Source organism: Symsagittifera roscoffensis, chromosome 8, assembly GCF_963678635.1.
Source record: "Symsagittifera roscoffensis chromosome 8, txSymRosc1.1, whole genome shotgun sequence".
NCBI classification, from domain to species: Eukaryota; Metazoa; Xenacoelomorpha; order Acoela; family Convolutidae; genus Symsagittifera; species Symsagittifera roscoffensis.
In genome coordinates this window covers 52,040,394-52,065,084 of record NC_087069.1, presented here as the reverse complement: position 1 = coordinate 52,065,084, position 24,691 = coordinate 52,040,394, and the positions used below count along the sequence as shown (strand labels likewise).

The 24,691-nt window shown below is 34.2% G+C and overlaps 1 protein-coding gene across 1 annotated transcript in view; it reads left to right on the top strand.

Moving 5' to 3' along the window:
- Positions 1–23,465, top strand: part of LOC134852963 (uncharacterized) — a 28,735-nt gene extending 5,270 nt beyond the window's left edge. The window contains exons 4-7 of the mRNA XM_063868855.1: positions 13,109–13,319; positions 15,717–15,907; positions 19,833–20,023; positions 23,145–23,465. Coding sequence (XP_063724925.1) covers positions 13,109–13,319; positions 15,717–15,907; positions 19,833–20,023; positions 23,145–23,265 — 714 coding nt within the window. The 3' untranslated portion in view covers positions 23,266–23,465. The remainder of the gene's footprint in view (positions 1–13,108; positions 13,320–15,716; positions 15,908–19,832; positions 20,024–23,144) is intronic.
- The last annotated feature ends 1,226 nt before the right edge of the window (positions 23,466–24,691 follow it).

Below are 24,691 nucleotides of genomic sequence, written 5' to 3'. Positions count from 1 at the left end.
AAATCCTTGTTTTTAAGTGGAAAAGATTGAATTTATTTTGATGATATCTATATATGGGTCTGAATATTATGAGTCATTAAACAGCTCTTTGATTTTTTTTTTTTTCTGAGGTAGAATATTTATCTTTGTTCATGCGAGAAAATGGTTATTTGCGGTTAGAATTTTGGTTTTAAAGAGTAATGATCGTAGTGAAGATTCTTAGATAGGTCTTGCTGATTTTTTTAAAGTTTTTTTTTAGGAAAAATCTTAGAAGTCTCTAATAACTACAGAAGTGCATTCGTAAATATTGATGCATTTATAAATGCTTTTAAGTATATATGCACTTTTCGAGTTCAATTGAAATTCATCCGCTGAAAGTGACGTAAATAGCACTCTCCTAATACGAACGTGGAAATGGCCCAAAAATTGTGAACGATTTCTACTCGAATTTAATTATGAGGTTTCCAGCGGAATAAAAACTTTACCTGTTGATCCAGTTTTCTCAAGCTGGGTTATTGTTATCAAAAAAGCGCCAATCATAAATTGTTCTACAAATTCAAAAAGCTTATGCGGCATCTATTTTTTTCTTTGAAATTCGAATGTGAAGATTTTTCAAGTAAGTCAGTGTTTTTTACTTGCGTTCATTTCTATCTTCCATCCAATCTTCGATTGGCTGTTTTTTAAGTTGACTTCGTTTCCTCTTTTAACTGAAGGCAAATACCCCATCAACAGCAAAAGTGAAGAGACCACGAAAAAGTGAATAGCTTCTCGGATTAAAGATTCTCTATTGATCCAGTTTTCTCTTAATAGGATTTTTTTTATTGAAAAAGTATCAATGTTAAAGAGCTACCTAACTAATTTAATGAGCTACATTGTGATATATTTTCTTCTTCGAAAATCGAAAGTTGAAAAATATTCAAAAAGCTCAATCAATTTTTTTTTCGGTTTTCTTGTTCATTTTAAGTTTAAAAGAAAGAAGTGATTTTACTCATATAGATCTTCATATTTTTTTAAGCTAAAGTCTCAACCTGCTTTTACTACCGAAGTGCATCATACATATTAATGCATTTACATTTTGGTTTTAGTGGTTATTTCACCGAGTTTAAAATAAGCAGCCCAATTTTGTGATTCTGTCAGCATTCTCCAAGGGGTTGCAGTTTTGGCCTCCAATTTTGAATGCCCAAAAACATTTAGTTAACCAGATAAGACATTTTTTGTGATTTTTTTTTCAGAAAGCTCAAATTTAAAAGTAATTTACAACCCTTTAGTTAGATCCTATCAGAGTACTCTCAAGGATTGCGAGTCTGGCCTCCTAATATGACTTCTCAAATCCTTGTAGTTTTCGAGAAATGACGTTTTTTGTTTTTTCAAAATTTTCAGAAAACTTAAATTAATTTTGTTTTCAAAATCTGAAATTACCAACCCTGTACTTGGGGCCTGTCAGAAGGATTGCTAATCTTGCCTCCACGTATGACGGATCAAAACCTTGTAGTTTTCGAGTTATGACGATGTTCGTGATTTTTTCAAAAATTTTCAGAAAACTTAAATTAATTTTGTTTTAAAAATCTGAAATTCCCAGCCCTGTCGTTGGGTGCTGTCAGGGTACTCTAAGGAGTTGCTAATCTTGCCTACAAAATTTGAAACTACTAACTTGATAAAGACACATCATTATTGTTAGCGTACACCCAGGCGTCTCAAATCTTGCCTCTAAATATGAATGCGCTCAAATCCTTTTAGCTTTCGAGATAAGACGTTTTTTAAGTTTTTTTTTTCGGGAAATTTAGGTTTAAAAAAATTCACTAAATTTGAAATTCCCAACCCTATTGTAGGTGCTCTTAAGGACTCTCAGTGGTTGCAAATCTTGCCTCCAAATTTCTCCGGAGGCCCATTAAGGTTTCGAGATGAGGCTTTTCTGGTTTTTCAAAATGGGAATTAAAAAAATTTATAAGTTTGAAATTACCAACACTATAATTGGTGCAGTCAGAATACACTAAAAGTTTGCAGATCTTGTTTCCAATATATGCGATTTTCATGAGTTGTCGAAAAATTTCGAAGCATCGGAGGTGCGTTAAACGCTAATTCAAATTCAATTGCGTTCACCAATTACGAACGCAGAAATGGCGCCGGAAAAAAACGCTTTCTTGTTTCAAAAGTGGATTTTAATATTTGGAATTCCAAGCTCAAAAAAATTAACCCATTTTAATCCAGTTTTTCATTTTATCAAAAAAGTGTCAGTCAAAATTCCTGCCGGATTTACCTTGCCTTTCTTCTTTGGTAGCTACAGTTCCAGCTTCTTGGCTGTTCATTTATATGTGTAACCCGTTCTGTATTTCTTAACAGCATCGACGCAATATCTACTGTCATTAACTTTTTCGTGTTTGTCTCGTCTTTTTCATTACCATAGAACAAAAAAGAATTGAGATCTAGGAATGAATTTTGAAAATTATTAAAGAACACTTAAATAAAAACAGTACCAAAGAATTCAAATTCCAGTTCAAATTATGAAATCAATCATTGGTTTTGTTTGCGGGTTTCTCAAATGAAATCAATACAGAATTTGATCTGAGTGGAATAACCAAATTAATATATCAATACAGTGTGATTAGTCGCACAAATTGTTTTTTCAGAGCTTCTAAGTCGGGTGTGTGTTGTAATCTTTATCGTCCGTGCAGATAACAGTTGTCATCATGCAGGACTTTGATTGAGTTTGAGTATCCGTGCTCTTAAATCGATGGTTGTAGCAAAAAATTGGAGAGGTCTATGACATTACAGGTTTACTTGTCTTCCAATGCTGTAATTTCTGACATGGGCTGAATTGCTAACTCATCGACTTTCTCAAAATGAGATAGCACACTCTCGGAGTCAATGGTTTTAAATGCATCTTCGTTTTCATTCAAACTCATGGCAAAAGGGTATCTTCTGATTTAGTTAGTCAAAATCTGGTCTTCCGGTTGGGGCAAACACGATAAACAAGTCAGATTGAATAATTTTCAGCTCCACTTAGACTAATTAACGTAACAAAGGCTGTAAGATGGCTGTTTCCCTGTAGTCTGCGTTTTAGTCTGGTTGTTCACTTGTTGTTTTTGTGGTTTTGGTGTTGACAATGAGTCCACTGCCGCTCTATTGTTACAGCTACAACTGAGGAGAAGAGTGTTATCATTGGCCAACAAATTGCTTGTAGGATATAGAAAACAATCTATAATTAATAGGTCAATGTACTGTTTTGCCTCTCCTGATAAAAAAAAAACGAGCACACGAGTCCATTGGTATGCTCTGTCTAGGCAATAGTTCAAAACGATTTCTGCAATACATACAACACTGCACTGTAATGCGATAGAACAATACACTGCTATACTGTCACCATACCCTAAAAGCTTCCTAAATATCCCATCTTAGGCATAAAACCTATTATCCAATGGATTTTTAGAATTTGACTTCTGTCAGTGGCCAAGTCATTATTTTGTGCACCATTTCTTCTGAGTTTTATCAAAGTCTTGACCTATTCAGTTTTTTTGCTCATTGATTTTAAGTTCAACCCGTGCATTATGAGTATAGTTAAGTGACCCTTAATGTTTCTATCAAAGCATATCATCTGCCTGTTTACATGGTCGTGCACGGATCTCTCCGTAAATGTTGGTAGGCCAACAAATTTCTTCAAATCAATTACCGGCAATCGCCTTGAAGACTGGTGTTCTTTCCAACAGTTTTTACATTAAGATGGTTTTCGCTATTAATTGCAGATAAAACTAAAACCAAAATTTAGTCTGAATATAATGTTGTTGGAAAGTAATTTTGAAGATTTTTAATCAATGGTAAAGAACATCATTATATTGCAAGAAACATAACTAAGGTTGCTATATTCAAAGGATCTTTAATTTTTTTCTTTGATGTTAAACTATAATCATAGAAAAATGAACCACAAAAATTACTGGGTGCCTATGAAGTAAAAATTGAAATACTTTTTATTCAAGAATTTAGAATATTGTTACCCAATGAAGTCAATAAAAGACTTTAATTGAGTGGAGTTATAAAAACTTAGATATCAGTTCGAATAAATTAGTTGAACAGTTAGCATTTTTTGATAGCTTCTGATTTTGGTGTGTTTGTAGTTTATGGTTGTTCGTATACAGTTGAGAGGTGTTTTTCAGCTGGTTCGTAATTGAGTTCGAGTGTTCGTATTCTAGCATTACCAGTCGTTGAAAAATTGTTGAGTGATCCATGGCTCATTCGACAAATAATTATTTCAAAAAAGTCACACAAGCGATCTTGCGAGCTTTGTGTTAGATAATGACTTCACTTTTCCCAAACTCGCATAAAATAGTGCTCATCATGGTGGCAGTTTTACTGCATTGTATTGTCAGTATAATGCATGCATCTCTGCTGTACTATTAGCTAGATTCTGTAAGCGCCAGTAGCACATTTTTATAAGGGCAGTTGTTTTGGATTTTCGAGGCTTCCCTTTGAAAACTCATTGATAGTTTTTTGTTGCCCTTTTCTCTTTATTTAAACTTTCTTAAATCTAATTCTTCGCGTTTTGTTGCTTGTAGTGCAGCTTATCCAATAGAATCCTCTGTCTGCTCAAGTGCTATTGGCTGGATCGAGTGGATCTGCAAATGTCAGTCGTTTGATGGACGAATTATTCAAATTGATCAGTTTCCTCAATTAAAATGAAAGTTTTTTTATCTGATTATTCAAACCCATTATTTTTTATCCAGAGCTTCTGAATCAGTTATATACTGTGCTCATGATCGTCCGTGTACAACAGTAAATAAATTATCTCTAAGCCTATATCTTACACTAAGGTTATGATTATATCTTTGTTTTCATTATTGTGGCAAAATATAATCTCGTTTTAAGTTAGTAAAATTCTGGTCCTTTGTTTAGGGGGCTTGAATTCAGTGGATTTTCCACACAACTGAATTTTCCTATTCAGTTGGACTAATCACATCTTGTATGTTCAATGTATGCTTATTTTTGAAGTGTTTCGGAATCGGATATGTATTGTAATCATAATCATGCGTCTACAGTTGTAAGAAAGTTGTCATTCCGCTGGACTGTAATTAAGCTTGAGTATCCGTGGTCTCAATTTCATAGTGCTAGCAAAAATAGTGGAGTGATCTATGAAACACAAGGCCCATATGTCTTTCAACGGTGTTACTCCTAAAATAGGCTTAATTGTTGTCTCTTCTCCATTCTCAACCTTGGACAGCACACTCTCTAAGTCTATATCGTACACTAGTGTTTTAATTGTATCTTCGTCTTCATTCAAACTCCTGGCAAAAAGGTACCCTCTTAATGAGGTAGTCGAAGGCAGGTCTTCGGGCTCCAGTAAAGACGGTATCCAAATCAATATCTGTAGTTTTTCAACTCCACTTAGAGTGATATACTTGACATAAACAGGTTGCAGATTGCCTGTTTCTTTTGTCGCTTGTGTTTTCGTCTGATTTGAGTCATGGGTTTGTTGTTCTCATGGTTTTGGTGTTGGCAATGAGACCACTGCCACTCTGTTGTTGTTATTTCCACAACTGAGGAGTAGCGTGGTCTCATTGACCATCACATAGCTTTGAAAACATACAGTATCTTCAGTTATTATGTCAATGGGCACTGTATGTTGTCTCTCCTGATTGGAATAAACAGTCACACAAGCCCATTTGGCTGCTCCTTTACGAAAATCAGAGACGAGTACTGCAATAGTGTCATCATACCCCAACATCGTCCACAATGTCCCTTTTCCATTCAGAATACCTGAAGTGTCTAATTTTTCTTCGTTTTTCTTCGGTCTAATTTTTCTAAGTTTCCCACTTCTTCCATTCTCCACTAATGCGAACATCCGTTACATATAACATGCAGACATACACGCGATTATTGCTGTCAATGTCCAAGTTATGTATCTGTTGTGCGCCGTTTTCTCTCATGGCCGTTATATATCAAGTTAAATGACCTCTTCAGTTTTGAGCTCAATAATTCCAAATTCAGCCCGTTTAGTTTGAGTATGGTCAAGTCACCCGCATTTTTATCACGTGTGCATATCAGCTGATTGTTTACTCTGTCTAATAACTATTCTGCCGGGACATTTCAGTCGGCCCGATATTTTTTTACATCAATTCTCACGAATCGCCTTGCTCTGCGATGTCCTCTAACTTCATCAATTACATTCACTCCGCCGTTATTTTTTAAATGATTTTAACCTTAACTGTGTTTTGGCTTTTGATTGTAGAAACTGAATCTGCGCTTACAGTGGTTTTTGTCTCCACATATTGGTGCAGATGTTGAATGTAATTTCCCCCTTCCTGACTCAATTAGTTGACTAAATGCATGAATTAAGTTTTGAGACAATTGATGCAACTCTTGGCTTGGTTCACATTTGATCTCGTGACTGGTTATAGTAAAGTCGATTTGGTTGTTATTCGATTTTTATATGAGATGATAATCAACGCCATCATACACTATTCATGTTAACCGTAATATTCACATCAATTCCCATCAATAGCTTCGTGAGCTTTCTACTCCGTTTATCAATTCCTATCTCGTTGTCGTTTTTTTTTTCGACTGTCCACGTAACGGGTACGGGTGTTTCGCAACTGATTGTAGATAAAATATCAACTGCAGTTACAATGTGGTTTCGTCCAAAAGTTTGTGCAACGCAGCCTTGTCAATGTATTTATCTTACTCAACTAGGTGCTCAAAAGTATCCATCTTGTCTGCATCGTAGCGTTATAAAAATTGACTCAACCCGTGGTTCACTTTTGATTTTGTTACTGCTTTCATTTTGTTACTGAATATTCCTTGCATTATTTGTCATTAAGAATCGAATCGTTTCAGAAAAGAGCTCAAAAACTATTCGCAGTTTACTAAAATTTGATTTTAAAGTATTCACAGATTTTAAAATTTGATAAAGTTTTCAAAAACGACTGCTTCGCATTTGATTTTCAAAAGGGACCATTTCACGTGTTTGGTCCGAATGTTCACCAGTCCGGCATTTTCTGCAAATCTGACTTTCGCAGCGAGCTCATGTGCTGTGAAACTTGATTCATTGGAACTCGATGTGATTTCGATACAGATAATTGAAGTGACCGAGAACCTTAAAATGGCTAATGCGAAATTTGAATTTTCACATTGCAGTTTGTAATTCGTCGCAAAATTTGAGCTTCGATAGATTAATTTACAATAGTATGTCATCCGCATGTGAAGTGCGATTCCAGTCGGGGGTTGAAATGCAGGCATTCCATTATATGAATCAACAGGCAAATCACTGACACTGGAGTTTGATGAGTATTTGGCCGTATGATTTCTGCAATCGGTTCTGGGACACTTGGGTTCGTTTCTCGCACAGATGAAATGCGTGCATCGTTTAGAGGAGTTTGGACCACATATTAAATGTCCACGAAGGAGCTTTTTTTCGCACAGTAAGACTGCAATTTCGGAGGCAGTTTGAGTTTAAAACTAACAAACTTTCAGCTTATTAAATGTCGGCTTGAATTCTGTCAGTTTATTTGCCTAATGTTTTTTTTATTTGTTTACAATTTTTTTTTGTATTAATTCAACTTTTATACGGTATGCTTGGAATTTTTAAATCGTTTCTCTGACCTTCTTTGAAAAAGTTAGAAAAAATTATGTTAAAAATCGAAGTCTTAAAACATCGAAATCTTAATTGAAATTCTGAGTTGTTTCGCAGTTTTCCCGGTATAATTTTCAATCATTCAGTCAATTGATTTTCACTTTGCTTTAAGTGCTTTCTAGCCTATGTATTTTTGAAGAGCGATAACTTCTCTAAGCAAGAGACTAGGTTTTCAGAAAAAAAAGAGTCACAAAAACCTGTAAATCGTTAACATTATGATTTTCTTATAGTGTTTTATGTGCAATTCAAGTGTAACCAGGCTCCTGTGTATTTCCTTTTTGTACCCACCAAAATTTTCGTGATATCGAACAAAAAAAATGGACGAGAGTTTTTTCGCCAGCATTTGTCTTTTGGATAATTGTTTCGTCTTAGTTTGTTTGGACTTAGTGCAGCGTATTTTTTGTTCTGATTTCTCCTGATGTCTGAAAACTTTTGAGTCTACTCGATTCAAAGTTATGGCACATCGAGTTTTCGACCAAAAAAATCGAAGATTATTCAATATTTTCCGCTCTTAAATTATCCCACCATCCTGGTTTGGTCTGCATAGTTTCCGCTCGGTAGTATTTCATGCTAGTTCAAGGCTGGTTGTTGTGATCCGCCACAGGTTTTCATCAAAGTTAGTTAGATAAACATAGTATCAAAATGAGTTAATTTAAAGACAAACATATAAAAGTTTCGGTTGTTTTTTCTTTTGCGTTTTTTCAGTTTTTGCGCGCTTCAGTGACTTTTTATATCGCAAGTGGTGAAAAACTCAGCTTCGCCTCTCTGTGCAAATTGTGATTACTTTATCTAACTGAAATAGCAGTCTTTAAACCTTGTCTTTTTCCTTAACCATAGAAAAATTATTTACAAGTGCGCAGGAATGTATTTTTAAAATTGTATTAGGAAAACAGTCTCAAAAATTATAAATTGAAATCAATAAAAGACATGAATTGAGTGGAATTTCCACACAGCTGAATTAGTAATTTCGCGTGATTGATGACAAAGTACGCTTTTTCAGAGTGCTTATGAATCGGATATGTGTTGTAATCATTATATTGCGTCTGCAGTTGTAAGTAATTTGTTATTCAGCTGGACTATAATTGAGTTTAGTGCCGTGGTTTCATCTCATGGGTGTCTGAAAAAATAGTGGAGTAGTCATGACACAATAGGTATCTGTCTCCCAACGGTATTGTTCTTGAAAAAACCTGGATTGTGTCGCTTCTCCGTTCTCAACATGAGGCAGCAAACTTTCTTCATCGTACAAATTTTAAATTCATGAGTCGATGAAATATTTGTTCTCGCTAGAATTCACTTTTTCGCGGTTTCACTTTTAGGTTCAGGTAATTTCCCTTGTTATAAGGAAAGGAAACTCCACTATCGATCAGCGAAAGTGTAAAGGTCACGAAAAGTGAGATCGACTTCTAATTTCGATGGATATTTCAATTGAAATTAATTAACAGATTTCCCAATTTCCCAGCGAAATCGAAGTTTTTAACGATTGATCCAGTGTCCTCGAATTGTTCTCCAAATTCAAAGAGTTTTAAGGCTATCTATTTCTCGAATTTCAAAAATTGACTGTTTTTCAGAAAACAGGTCAGTTTTTTTTCAGTTTCCTTGCGTTCAGTACTTTTTTTCAACTATCAGTGGGCTATGTTTTTTAGATGTTTTTTAAGATTCGATGAACGTAGTTCAGTCACTTATATAGGTTGCGATGATTTTTTATTTTTTTTTGCAGGCTCAAACGTACTTTTCTGCGTTTTTGCTTGACTTCTTTTGAGTTCAGTTGATTTCCGTTGTTATGAGGAAGGCAAACTCGACTATCGAACAGGGAAAGTGTAAAGGCCACGAAAAACGTGATCGACTTCTAATTTCGAAAATGGAATTTAATTACCAGATATCACAGCAAATTGAAAAATATTTTTGCCCGCCCAGTTTTCTCGAATTGGGTTAATTTTATCAAAATTTTACAAATTCAAAGAGCTTCAAGGCCATCTATTTTTTTGAAAATCGAAAGGTGAGATTTTTCAAAAAAGTATGTCCATATTATTTTTCTGTTTACTTTAATTGACTATTTTCCAACTGTCTGTTGGCTATGTTTATTTTATAGCAATCAAAATTTCTAGCAAGATTATTTCACTATGTAGCTCCAGAAATTAAGTGGCAAAATAGCTCTGACTGGAACCAGCGACCTGAGCTCCATCGGCTTTAAGCGCTTTTTTTGGTTTCCGTTTTCAGGCTCGTTTCCTTATTTCCTTGTGATTTTGAAGTTTTCTTGTTTTGCTTTTCTGAAGGGTAGTTTTGCCTGTTGTTTTTAACTCATCGTATTTCAGCTCTACCCGTACAGTTAAATTAAATAATAGTAACCTTTGTTGTTTATTTCATGCAAATAAGCATCTTGTTGACGTTGTTGTACAATCCTCCATGTGAAATGATTTTCTAATCCTTACTACGTCAACTATCATCTTCGGTCTTGCTATGCGTTGTTCTCTGCCTTCGTTCGCACTTTCAACCAGCGAGCTTTTGAGCGTAGTGTTATATTACGGTTTAATTTTTTCCAACCCAACTCCCGTGTATTTGTGCTCGTGTTTGGTAGCCTTTCTGCTGTATGCGTAGCATAGCAAATTAATAGCATCTGTTTTATCTCTCCGCTTTTTTGGTGGCTAGTTTTAGAAAAATCACTAACCTGTGGCTGAATGCTGTTAGACTTTTTCCACTTTTCTTATTCTGTTTTTCCAAGCATCTGGCTGTTTATTGAGCGTATTTTTAAAAATTTTTATAGACTTTTTTCTTCTAATTTTTAATGTTTTACATAGACGTTTTTTTTAAATCGAGCGTCCACCACTTCCTTTAGGTAGTTTTTAAAATTTTCATATTCACAGAAAATGTCACGATCATGTTGACATTGTTTCTGGAAATTCTCACATTTGTCTCAAATGGAAGGACTTCATTGTTCCAAACGGTTTTCAGTTCAGCATATCTTGTTTTACAACCTTAATTTGTCCAATAAAGTTGGAATTTTATGCAACACGCTGCGCTCAATTTCTAGACAGCAGACAATTGTTCTAGTTTCCTTTAGTCTGAAAAATAGTATGCTGCTTGAAGTACCGGCTCTAGAATTGCTCGGAGTCTGGTCATGAAGTTTTGACATGTATGGTGTCCAAACTAGAGTACGTAATTGTTCAGTCCATTTTTGACGTGATTGACTTCACATAAAAATGCTGAAGTTTAGCTGGTTCATTTTCCGTGTATGCTTTAGTTTACAATCTATGATTGATGGAAGTCTAAATGAAAGAAAATATATATTTTTTTCTCCGAATCAAGTCCACTGACAACCTACAGAGTTTTCACCTATTAATCTAGGACATGTGATTTAGTTCAATCGTCATGAATATGAGTGATATCATTTCGTGTGTTGGTTGCTGCTCGGACCATGTTTTTGAAAGTGGCTGAAAGGAATTATCGCTTAGGTTGTTTTTCAGGCCCAATTTTAGGTACTCAAAGGAAGCTAGTAGGAGTTGAACTGTCGTTACTTTAAATAATCCATTGGTCGTGATTAAGATACCAATAAATTTTGGTTAAATTTTGGATACCAATAAAATTTGGTCTAATTTGCACTTAACGATGTGTGGGAGGTGTGAATTTTTCATTTAATTCTTCCGCTTGTTAACTTCAATTGATCTTAATTCACCTCATGCTTATTACGCTTGTGATTTGAAAGCGTTATCAAATCGGAATATAGACTTTTTAAAGCTAAATCAAAAAAGTAAACATCTTCTTTTAAAAAATTACTTGATAGCTTGAATTATATTGATCTCATTTTTCGTGGCATCTCTGACCTGCTTGGCCTGGATCCTAGGTTTGCGTCCGGTCAGTTTGTTAAATTTTCTATTTTTTTTTTAATTTTTTTTTGTTTGGCTTAAATTACAGTGCAAAGAGATTTCAAGTGAGTGCAAAGATTTAAGTGGATATCGGCCCGATTTTTGCTCCTCAGTTTGAGTTTTAGAATGTATTTAAGCTCTCAGAGTTCCCGGCGAAATAAATAGATGTATAATTATTTCATTTATATACTCATTTCAATAGGTAAAACAAAGTCAAACATTTAATTTAGAAAATAAGGATTTTTTTGACGAACGATTAATAAACTCAAAATTAACGATTTTGCCATTAAAATTTCATTAAGAACAGGGGCGGATCTAGGATTTTCTCGAGGGGGACTTTCGCAATTGTTTCTAAAATTTTGTCAAGCTTTGTTTTTAATTCGACCAAATAGATTTTTCGAGCGCTCCCAGAACAATGAACCAATGAAAACCGTACTTTGAGCAAAATCTTAGTACCACAGGGAAAATTTTGGAAAATTGTTTTTGGGAACTTGCTTCCGCTCAAAATTAGTATATATTGGCGCTTTAAGAAAAATTTTAGTTCAGCCAAAAATGAATGTCTTAAAGTAATACCAAAGGGCGTCCGCAATCCCCCATCCGCTCAATCCTAAATCCGCCACTGATTAACTATGTAATGAAGTGTATAAAAGGGTGGAAGCCCCCCATGGATTCGAACCCCTGCCGACCCAAAGGGTCATCCCTTGGGTACTGTTTTAAGATATCCATTTTGGCTGACTTACCCTAAAACCTTTCTTAAGGCGCCGTGCGCCAAAATATTCCGAATATGAGGGGAAACCGCGCGCCAAAAAACGCAATTGTTTTGTCATAAATTTCTGAAAAGTGCCCAAAAACGCCTTTTTTGGCTCATTTCAAAATTTTTTGGGCTGAACATTTGGTCTCAATAGTTTTTATATTGATTGTAGAGAGCTCAGAAAATGAACATGGTTGACCTAAAAAAAGTGTAAACGTTTCGAAAGTGGAATTTAATTATCAAAATTCCCAGATTAATTTGAATTTTACCTGTTGATCCAGTTTATCAAATTGGGTTATTTTTTATCAAAAAAGCCGATCATAAATTGTTCTAGAAGTTCAAAGAGCTTCAAGTGTATCTATTTTTTTCTTCAAATTCCATTGACTTTTTTCCAACTGTCTGTTGGCTGTTAATAGTTTTTACCAGGCTGGCAACTTAGTTAACAAAATTAGTTGAATCGCTTGATAAATTGCCTTATAATAAATTCAAAATTCTTAGCTTGGTTGCCACAATTGGTGTTGAGGTTTCAACTACGCCTGAGTTACTCGTTTACGCCAATAACTATAGTATATGAATTATATCAGCATAAATGCAATCAGAGACGCATGGAATTAGACATAATGTTTCCAATGACGATATCCCAGACTGGATTTTTTTAAGATGGCGATTTATATAAATCAAGATGAATTTGCATCTTGACTGGAAACAATTTAATTTGATTTTATAAATTAGAAAGTATTGTTCACAGGAGTACTTACTCGCTTTTTCAAAGCTTAACATCATCGATTTTGTCTATAATTTGGCACTAATGATATAATGAAGTGTATGAGTATTAGGCATTGATTTATGAAGGATAAAGCATTAATTCGAAAACTGTTCAAATAATTTATGCTTTTCAAGTCACAGCAACAGTACTACCAAGGAGGAGCCTCAGACTATTCCTCTCAAGTGTCAGCCGCAGCTGCGATGGGAGACTACTCGGCACAACTGGCGGCAGCAGCCTACGCATTCGACCCCAACTCATGGTACAGTCCAGCTGTTCAGGCTGCCAGTGCTTACAACATGTACTACCAGAATCCGGCTTGGGCAGCTGCCGCAATGCAACAACAGGGTAGGTCAAATCTTAGAAAGTTACTAACTAAATTGAATAAATTTAAAGTGTAAATGAACGTTGAACACTTGTTGCTTGTATAAATTTGTTTTTTGTATAATTCTTGGAAAGGAAAAAAGTCAACTATGTTTTTCTTGTAGATCTGGACTCTGGAGGATTTTCGGCGGAAACATTGTTTGTTTTAGCGACGTTTCGTTTAGTGTTTATAGATCGCTAACTGCATAATCCCATTACGTTTAAATTTCAGTAATTACGCTTATTTGGCAGAAAAATTTTGAAAAAACAAGAACCAAAATTTGGAGTTTGTAAACATTGTGTTAGTGATCAGTCACATCTACGAGCTGTATTTGGTTGAGACGAAAAATGACTTCCGCGCAAAAACACAAAAAGTAATACGTAATGTTACCCTTGAAAAGTAATGCGTTATGAGACCTACAGCTCTGATTTAAATTAACCGGAAAAAATTAAGCACGTTGAAAAATTTAAACAAGTTTTTCCCAAATTGGGTTTTATTAGACAAAAAGTGAACAAGACAAAAGTTGCTCAGAATTTAAACAGAATTAATATGATGGAGTTTGGTTTTGCGAAAATGCAGCTAAACTTTCACCCCAAAAATAGATCAAACTGGCTGTTTTTATGTATCATGAATTGCGCTTAAACTGCTAAGTTAATGAATAAGAAAGAATATAATGTAACCAGCTTTTAACACAGCCCAACAAATTTCTAAAAGATTAAAATCACCTAAATTTTATAGAAGAAACGGCCCTTTTGGCTATCAAGCAATAATATATTTTCTCATACAAATTTTTGGCGATTGAACTCTTGTAGAATTTTTCTGGTGTGCATAAGTTCAATAATAAATTTTTTGTGCATTTCAAAGAGCTTTAAGGTCATGTATTTTTTATTTGAAATTCGAAAAATGACTAGAGAAATAATAAGTTTTTTTTCTGTTTCCTTGCATTCATTTTTTTTCCAACTCACGAGTTGGAAAAAATGCTTGTCTTCTAATTTCATACCATGTAATTGTGCAGTTTCATACAATTTCATGGACCGAAAAACTGTATGAAAAGAGCAAAATAAGAATTTTTCATGTTATTAAATTTTAAAATAAGTTTTTTTAGCCACATTCTGGAATTAAATAGCTGCTTTTTGCGAAACTTTTCATCACCAAAATTATATGAAAGTAGCACAAGCTACTTTTTATACGATGAAATTGGTTGATGCTTTTTTCCTTTCTATGAAACTAAGATATTTCCATAAACGCAAATGCAACAAAAAACTGTTCCGAAATTTGGTGTTTTTTTTCCAAATACACAATAACCAAGGATTTCTATAATGAGAACACTCAGAGTATAATTGGCAGGTGTCACGCAGATAAGCTTTTTTTGGTGATATAAGCCATGAAAGTTAATTTTTAAAAGTTTTTCTTTCAAAATTATATACTAAAAATGTATCTTGTTATGACTAGAAAGCTTTTACTTCGAACGTTTCGGTGGTTGAAATAAAAGACCAGTTTTTTAACAAAATAAGGTTTCTCTAAGCAAATGATTAATGAACATATTTTTTGTGCTTTTGAAAAATACTTGCTGGTTATTTTTGGGTGAAAAACTCAAACCTGGACCAATTTATCGATAAAATATATCAAATTTTTCAAGCAAAATTTAATTTTTCGTAAAACTTATCTGAACACAGATGCCAGCTCGGAATCAAAAAGGGATAAACAATTCTTACCTCAATATTGTATTTTTTCTATGATGAACCTTTTTTAGTTATTTTTTTTACTTGCCAAAGTTGCTCTTATGAAACCAAAACTACAACTGATTTGAGTTTCAAGCCAACTTTAAGATAACTCTCCAACAAAACGTTTTGATTGAAAATTTGCTTATCCTACAGTTTTTTCAAGGAAAATTGTATGATAAACATTTTTTCGATAGACTAGTTATGAAATTGTATGACAAGCATTTTCCTTCTATGGAAGTCAGCCGTGGGTGTTGAGAATAATTAGAAAATTATTCTTTTGCTTCAAAATTTATGCATGAATTTCATGTTTTGAGAATTTTGCACGATTTTCATCAAGCAGAAAAAGTTTATCACAAGGAAAATGGGTTTTAAATGTGATCACACAAATCAGATACGAAAAAGTAAACATCAAGAGAAAACCTTACAGTACTCTGCAAGCAACTAATTTCAACTTCTGATGTAAACTATGTCAGTACCAACAAATAATTGTAAATAAGTACTCAAATGTGTCGATAGAACACCCTTAGTAGCCTGTACAAGTGACTGATAATGAAATGACTATATTATACAGTATAGTTCTCAAGTTTGATGCATACAGTGCACTAATAGTTCTTAAAGTCGCCACCGATGTAATATTGCTCATTTTTTCTCATTTAGGTGCGTACGCCGGAGGTGTGGCCGCCCCCACCGCCTATCCTCACCATGGTGCTTACACGGCCGCCAATGGCGCCGCCAACCCAGCTGCGGCGGCGGTCGTCTCGGGTGCTGCGGGGGCCTATCACGGTGCTGCTTCTCACGGTGCATTACAGTCTGCGGCTGCTGCTCAAGGCCAGCACCTTCAGCCACAGGTAAATAGTCATAGCCGGTGTTTTTTTTTCACGGGAATAATTAGCTTCTCTTTTTCATTTTCTCTCACGTCACGTGATCTTCAATTTTTATGGCGTAACGAGTGCGTTAACGAAGTAATTATGAAAATCAAATCTGATTTGCATGAAGGAAAAGAGCGAAATTGGTATTTAATGTGGCTAGTTAACAGTCCACACTGCTGAAAGTGTAAAATGATGTCTATTCATTTTTCCCGCATTTTTGATTTGTTTTTAGCCAGATCTTTTGGGGTACTCACTCGACTTTTAATCCTTCTACTGGATCTTGTTAACAATCCCCCCATGGCAATAGGGGGATTCGTAACAAGGTTCCAAATTCGTATATGCTTAACTGACCAATTATCAATTCTCTCTCTTTATAGGGGGGGGGGGGGGATTCGTTACAAAGTACCATAGGGGGAAAATAGTTAACAAGATCCTTTCTACTGGATTTAGACTGGTTTTTGTTATGGTCATTTGATTTTGAAGCTGATTTTCGTTTATGCAGAATCAATGCAACAATGAAAAGGAAAACGTTGAGGAAACCCGCACTCCCGTTTTAGTTTCAAAAGATTCAAGTTTTAATTGTTAATTTTAGTAAAGCTTGAGTTTATCCGACAGCTCAACAATTTTAATTCTTGTGGTTTTTAAAAGAACAAATTCAAGTTCTTTAGTAAAAAGGAGGCAAAGACGAGTGGAAATAAACTGAATTATTGTTTCGAAAGTGGATGTGGTGATCTCAACCCAATTAAAAACCATCTACGGGCTAGTTTTCTCAAATTGGGTTGATTTTTGAAAGAAGATTCTCCTAAGAGAATGTGATTGATTATTTTGTCCTTGGTGATTTTGTCGTTCAAGAAGTCTAATTGCACTTATAGCTCCCCAAAGTCTATTGATACACATTAATGCATTTATGAATGCTTTTAAAAGTATATGCACTTTTGGAATTCAATTTTAAGTCGCCTGCTAAAAGTTAGATCCAGTTTTCGCAAATTGGGTTATTTTTATCAAAAAATTGTTAACCATAAATTATTCTTGAATTTCCAAAGGTTTTAAGGCCATTTGTTTTTTATTTTGAAATTCGGAAGTTTTGAAAAATTTTAAGTTCTCTAACCACTCCAGAAGTGCCTTCATTCAAAATAATGCATAAACAAAGCACTTTTTGGGTTTTTTTTTTCAAGTTCATTTGCTAAAAGTTAGGTTAATTGCGGTCTCCAAATACGAACGCGAAAATTGCGCAAAAAACGCGAACGACTAATATCGAAATTGTTTTTTTTTCAAATTCCCAAGGATTAAAACATTTACCTTTTGCTCCAGTTTTCTCAAATTGGTTTAATTTCATCAAAAAAGCGTGGATCGAAAGTGTTTCTTGAATGTTAAAGAGATATGAGGCCATGTATTTTTCGAACAACAATTCAGTATTCTTTTGTTTCGTTGCGTTCATTGACGCTTTTCTAATTGTCTGTTGGCTTTGTTTTTGTTAAAACTCAAAAGCTGATACATATTTTTTTAATGAAAATCTAATTTTGGGGCTCATTGAGTTCAATAACATTTTTTCATTCGTCTGCTGGCTCAAGTTCTCATATTGGATTAGTTTTTTTTTTCAAAAAACTCAATTATCAACGATTTTTGAAATTCAGAGAGCTTGAAGCGGATTTTTTTTAACGCACGATTTGAGTGAGAGTTTTTTAAACTGAAAAATTTAAAAAAAGAATTTCGGTATTTTTGTTTTTTAGCCCCACTGAGTTCATTGATGCACACTTTCCAGCTGTTTATTCGCAATTTTTTTTCATTGCTAATATTTGTAAATATAATTTTTAGCTTTTTCCTAAGCATTTTTTATTAAATTCCTTCAAAGAAAACAGTCGCACAGCTGTGTAATTTAATATGTATGTCGATGTGATTATGTTAGAAGCGTCTTGATATGTTAGAGTCATGAAAGTAGTGAATACTTTTATATAGGTTTTGGTGATTTTTTTGTTTTTTATGCTCAAATTTGATTTTTTTTGCTGTGTGATTTTTGATTTACGTTATTTCAGTTCATTTACTTTGTTAAAAGGAAAACAAGTTTCACTATCGAACGGATAAAAACGTGATTGACTTCTAGTTTTGAAGGGGACTTTAGTTCTCAGTTTTCACAGCGGAATATAAATTTTACATACAAAAAAAGTGTTAATTGTTGAACTTCTGTCAAAAAACAAGTCTGATTTTTTTTCTCTTTCCTTGCGTTCATTGACTTTTTTTCCAACTGTCTATTCGCTTTTTTTTGCTGTGTGATTTTTGATTTACGTTGTTTCAGTTCATTTACTTTGTTAAAAGGAAAACAAATTTCACTATCGAACGGATAAAAACGTGATTGACTTCTAGTTTTGAAGGGGAATTTAGTTCTCAGTTTTCACAGCGGAATATAAATTTTACATACAAAAAATTGTTAATTGTTGAAACTCTGTCAAAAAACAAGTCTGATTTTTTTTCTCTTTCCTTGCGTTCATTGACTTTTTTTCCAACTGTCTATTCGCTATGTTTTTGCCTCACTGATTTTTTTTTCAACTGTTTCTTCGCAATGTTTTTTATTCTCTTAGTTACAAAAACCATTTAATTAAGCTCTGCTTTTTTGTCAAAATTTAATTTTTACCTGTTTGTTTTTTGATTTAATTCTTACTTAGCGAGCCTAATGTCCTATTATGAGTTCACTTTTTTTCAACCCAACGTGCATTAATTACTTCTCTAAATTGTTGGCACTTGTCTGCTTAGCATTAAAGCGTTGGCACTATTGCTGCATTTTTTCCGCTTTATTGATAGCTAGCTCGGGTGGCCCAGATGTGTTGACATGCCCCGTTTTTATTACATAAGCAAAGCTTGTGTGATAGTATGAACTTTTTTTCCAATCTAAGCCGCAAACATTCATGTTCATTTTGAAAGTGTTCATAAGATCAATAACCAGCTTTTAAGTATAGCCAATGCCAGGGTTATTAAATCAGATTTTTATGAAGAGTAATGAACGTAGTTAAGACTCTTATATAGGTCATGCGGATTTTTTTTTCAGGAAAAAGTCTTAAAAGTCTCCAATAACTACAGATGTGCATTCATACATATTGATGCATTTTTGAATGCACTCAGGTAAATTTGCACTTTTCGAGTTCAATTGAGATTTATCTGCTGAAAGTGACGTACAAAGCACCTTCGAAATACGAACGTGGAAATGGCGCAAAAAACGTGAATGAGTTTTAGTTTCGAAAGTGGAATTTAATTTTTACATTGCCAGCGGAAAAGAAAACAACCTATTGATCGAGTTTTCTCTAGTAGGGTTCATTTTATTAGAAAAGTGCCAACATAAGTTGTTCTAGAAATTCAAAAAGCTTAAGGGGCTTCTATTATTTTTTTTGAAATTCGAAAGTTGAGATTTTTTAAACAAAGTTAGTATTTTTTTAATGTTTACTTGCGTTCTTTACTTTTTTCCTATCTATGTCCGGTTGGCTATGTTATTACAAATAGCTGGTTAAGCTCCAAGGTATCAGGGATCTGTAGTGTAGAGGTAGAGAAGGAGACCCGCAACAAACTATGAGCGTTCGAACCTTGGAAGGGTCGGATGTTTTTAATGAACTTTTTCGTATCCTAGTACTAGTAAAAATGCACCCGCTCGATAAATTGAGGCCTGTTAGTTGTTAATTTTCTTTAAATTGACTGGTACTGCTAATGCGTCATATTTGGGTTGTTTAAAATGAGCTATTATGTAGACTCAAATTTTTACTCATTCAGTTTTTCCCATTAGCGTTACCGGTCATATTTTTGCTTGTATATGCGAAGTGCAACTTTGCCTCTGTGTAATATATTAGTAACAGATCATGATAAAGTTGAAATAGTCATTAATATTGAATTTGTTTTTTAAATTTTTAATTTTGTTCACTAGGTGAACGGCGGAATGGCCTCGGTGGCCCAGAGTGCAGTCGCATCTTCAGCTGGGGGTCAAATCTCCCAACAGGCGAATGGCGACACCAATGGAGTCGATCAACAGCAACATCAGTCAGCGGGGGAGTTGGTTCCAAGTGATGTTCAGAGACAAGCACAAGCACAGGAGGAGACCCAATTCTACATGAACAGGTTAGTTAGGTTAAATTTTTTTATAATAAGTTAAAACTTGTTTTAAGTTTTTTAAAATAATTTTGAATTTTTTAAAATTATTTTTTAAAAACTTAAGTTTTTTTATAATAAACTGATTCATAAGTTAGCGAGTATTAAAGATGTCAAGTTTGTTGGGTACATTGTGTTAGTTTGAAGAAACTTGCAAGAGTTACATTTAGCAGAAAAAATGAATGGTAGCCTAATCTTTGAATGTTGGAAGTATCTTGTTTGAAGCGCTTAGAAATGTTTGTGCTGCCAACTTAATCTTCGAATTCAACTAATTAAACTCAATCGGGGTTCAAACACCCTTGGTAGAAGATTTGGTCTAATTTTTTTATCTGAAGTTGCACTAAGGATACGTAATCTATTGGAGAAACTATAGTTTCAATGTGCCGTGAAAAGACAAGTCGTATAAAACTTGAAAGAAATTTACATTTTCTTTTAATCTAACTGTGAAAGAATAAGACAGTAAACTATCAAGGCGGTAAAAAAAACTTAAACAAAAGAGGAAAGAGCAGCAAAGTTAGAGCATTGTTTTGATATTTTAAAGAGTTTGTTAGCCTATGCTGAAATTAATCATATTTAGGACATTTATTGGGCTTTCCTCCGATTTGAACTAACTCGGACAGTTTTTGGTCAGATTTTGTTACTTTCTTATCTGCTGAATGAACTTAGCTACAGTGGAGTGATCGTAACCCGTTCCTAGTAGAAAATAGTTCGACCACCCCGCGACCGAACTGTTGTTTTATGTTCCAGTTATCGCATTGTTAAACTGATTAGCTGGCTAAAAAAGGTTTCAGTTTAGCTGTAACTTCCACTTATATATCCGGGCCCACGTTGGTCGAGATATCGCTTGGGTTGTTTGTTTTCAGTTTTTTACGAGTATTAATTGTAGTGAAGACTATTATATAAATTTTTTTGGTGTTTTTTTAGGATGAAGTCCTAATATGCTCTAATGCTTACAGATGTGCATTCAAGCACATCAATGCATCTATGAATTCGCTGAGGTATATATGCACTTTTTGAGTTCAATTGACCTCATTTGCTGAAAGTTACGTAAATAGCACTCTTCAAATACGAACGTGGAAATGACGCGAAAAGTGAACGAATTCTACTTTCGAAGGTGGAATTTAATTTTTAGATTTCCAGCAGAATAAAAAGTTTATCTTCTGATTCAGTTTTCTCAAACAAAGTTGGGTTAATGTTATCTGAAAAAAGCCAATCATAAATTTTTCTAGAAATTCAAAGAGCTTTAAGGGCATCTTTTTTTTTCTTCGAAATTCAGAATTTGAGATTTTTTCACAAGTCAGATTTTTTCTGTTTTGCTTGCGTTCATTACTCTTTTCCAACTATCAGTTTGCTAAGTTTTGGCGTGCAAAGCTTCTGGTGCCAGATTCAAGTCGATTAAAGCTAGTTTAATATGTTATTTCGCTTTCTTCCTTAACTCTTTTTGTAATCAACCACCACTCTTTATTCATGGATTTTTCACACACTGACCTCGCGAATTGAAAGAAGCACCCTTTAACCAACACTGAGGGAATTCTGTTTTCAATGCCAAAATTGCTGCTTTTTTGGAGTAAATTACACTCTCTGATTTGATTTAGCAATACAAAGTATTCTCGGTAACATAACGATTTGCAGATTTTAAAAGTACCATTAGCGTATCAGTTGGTGTGAAGCTCAAAAATGTCCCCAAGTGACTGTTCAACGACCCGGCCTCGAGTCACCCGGCCTCGAGAAAGAATCACCCGGCCTCGAGTCGTGAGCTAAGAATTCGTTACCTTCAGAGTTGGTTGTCTGAAGATCCATGGGAATTGCGATGACCATCACGGTCTTTTGCATAGCTCTGAATAGTTTCGCGTTGAAAAGGATTTAAAACCGACGCGGTTAGGCTTGTTTTCTAAACACTCTTTAGAAACGATAGTCGTTAAATTTATCTATTTTTAAATTTAGTTTATTAACATGATAAATTGAAAAATGCGAAAAAAACCAAGACACATGTAGAATGCTTTCTGGTCCAATTCTCGTTCGTGGGCAAAACCGAATGTAAATTATTTAGTTGTTTCTCCGCTTATTAGTTGTCTTGTATGAATATGTAATTATTCGTGATTTTCAAGGTAGTTATGAGCATCTACAAGTTGTTATGCTTTCATTAAATGGAACTACCTGAATTTTCATCTTCCTTCATTAAATTTCATCTTCAAAGATCAAGATTTGCTTTTCTCACTGAATTTTACGGAATTGCAACAATATTTAAAAAGAGTAATTAGATTTTGAAATCAAATTGGCAATATTTTTTTGTGATTGATTCGTATCTGAATGCAATCAAGGCGTTGGACGTAATTTTCTTTTTTTTTCGAGCTAAAAGACTCATATATTTCAACATACGTGTTTAAGAGTAATGAACTTAGTGAAGACTCTTATGTAGGTCTTGCTGATTTTTTTTTCAAAATTTGTTCACGCTCAATTTTGATTTTTCGCGGTTTGACTTGTGATTTCTTTTGAAGTTCAGTACATTGTCGTTGTTAAAAGGAAGGCAAACTCCATTATTGAGCAGCAAAAGTGGTAAAGATCACGAAAAACGTGTTGACTTCTGATTTCGAAATGGGTATATAATTACCGAATTTTCCAGCTAAATAAAAAGTTTGCTATTAGTCCAGTTTTCTCACATTGAGTCAATTTTATCAAAAAAGTGTCCATCATTAGTTGTTCTACATATTCAAAAAGCTTCTAGGCCATCTATTTTTTTCTTCGAAATTCAAAAGTTGAAGGCTCTTGAAAAAACGAGTCAGTTTTTTTTTCAGTTTCATTGCGTTCATCACTCGTCTCCTACTGTTATTTGGCTATGTTTTTATTTTAGAATAAAGTTTACAGGCATTTATTAAGTGATAGGTAGGAGATTCTATGCCTTAGTTCGAGGATAATTTTGAGATTATCTGACTGTTTTTTAAACCAATTATCACATTTTGCGAGTTGTCATAATTGCTAAATTTTGAGATTTGTTGCGCAATGTGTTTGTTGCGAGATGTCTTGATAAGATTTTGTGCTTGTTTTTTTACTCAACCGACAATTGTTTCAATAGTTTTTTGTGTGTGTCTAGGCAAGCGATGGGACGTGACGAGATGACCTACGAGTACCTGGAAAGGTGTCGGTGGATGACAGAGCAGATGGGAGGCACAACAGGGAATCTTCTCGCGATGCCATACGGAAGTGTGTTCTAATTGAACAACCGATAAACACAGACAGAAACAGAGAAAAACAGACGAGAAAAGAAAATAATAAAAACGAATGAAGGCATCAAAGAGGTTTATAACTGCAAAGAAGTAATAAATATAAAACAGAAAAACTGAATTGGTTCAAAAACAGATTTGTATAATGACAGAATTGCACGTGGAAGAGACTGAGAAAACTGACGGAAAAAGCAAAAAAAATAATTGCAGGCTGAAATAATCATTCGATGCAATGACCCATGCTAGCACTCTTTATTTCTCAATTACACGACTTGAAAAAAAATAACTCAATGTATCTGGTTGCTGAAACAAATGTCTTGCTTGAGCTTAGAAGTCAATCTCGAATGCAACTTTGTCAACAGAGTTTAAATTGCCAGGAAGATTACAAAACTGAAGAAAGTTGGAGACCACCTTGATGGAAAAACTGGCTGCTTTCATGAAGAGTTAACTTAGATTGACAACAACTGATTTCAGTATTTTTTATCCATATGTATTATAGCTTACCGCGTATCCGTGTCTTATTGGTGTTTTGAGTGTGATGTATTAGTTGTTTGCATTTGAAATGATTGGTTAATAATATAATTAAAAAAATTGAAATGGAATTAGATCTAAGAGAGGCTAAGTCTGAATGGTGCTTTGGGTAATTCATTTCTGTTTTGGGCCTCATAATGCAACAGAATTACTAAACAGACTTGAGATGCATAATAATTTGGTGAAGTTTTTTTAGTGTTTCTGTTGCTACTTGAACGAGGCGTCTTTTCTGTAATAAATAACACTTGTTGTTCGAACAAATCTAGATTGGTTTATAGAATTTGGAATTTTGAATTTTCATTTTATTTAAATGTCCTAGTCCTTCACGTTTTCTCTTTGTCCATAACTTTCTGTACAATTTCTATAGAGCTCAAAAAACGATGGCACAATAATAATGATGCAACGAAAGTAAAAGTTATTTTGCTTCGAAAGAGGATTATTTTGTCCTTATTCGATTTTTTCTAATTCTCCAAATTTCGTAGTTAGTTACGAATTCAGAATCATTAAGAAACATTAACACACGAGTAATGCCACGTTTTTTCTCTTGCTTTTTGTCTTGTTGTTTTTTTTTGACAATGTGAACAATTAAAACTAACTTGTGAGCAGTTTAGATTTCATGTTTTCTGCTGGTGCTGTTTTTTCTACTATTCACTTCATTTTTTATAGCTTGGTTTCCCATTTTGTCCTTTAATCCCCTCAAGAACTAACAGTTGCTAAAAGCCTTATCGCTGTATAGTTGGTGACAATTTCGAAGCTTCAAAAAAGCGTGAAATTTTCGTAACTGTTTCCAAACATTCGTGAAGATTTTGTCAATTTGACCGGCGTATTTTTTGTGTTTATTTGAAAAAAACTGTAAATTAATTAGGATGCTTAAATTGTCACCAAT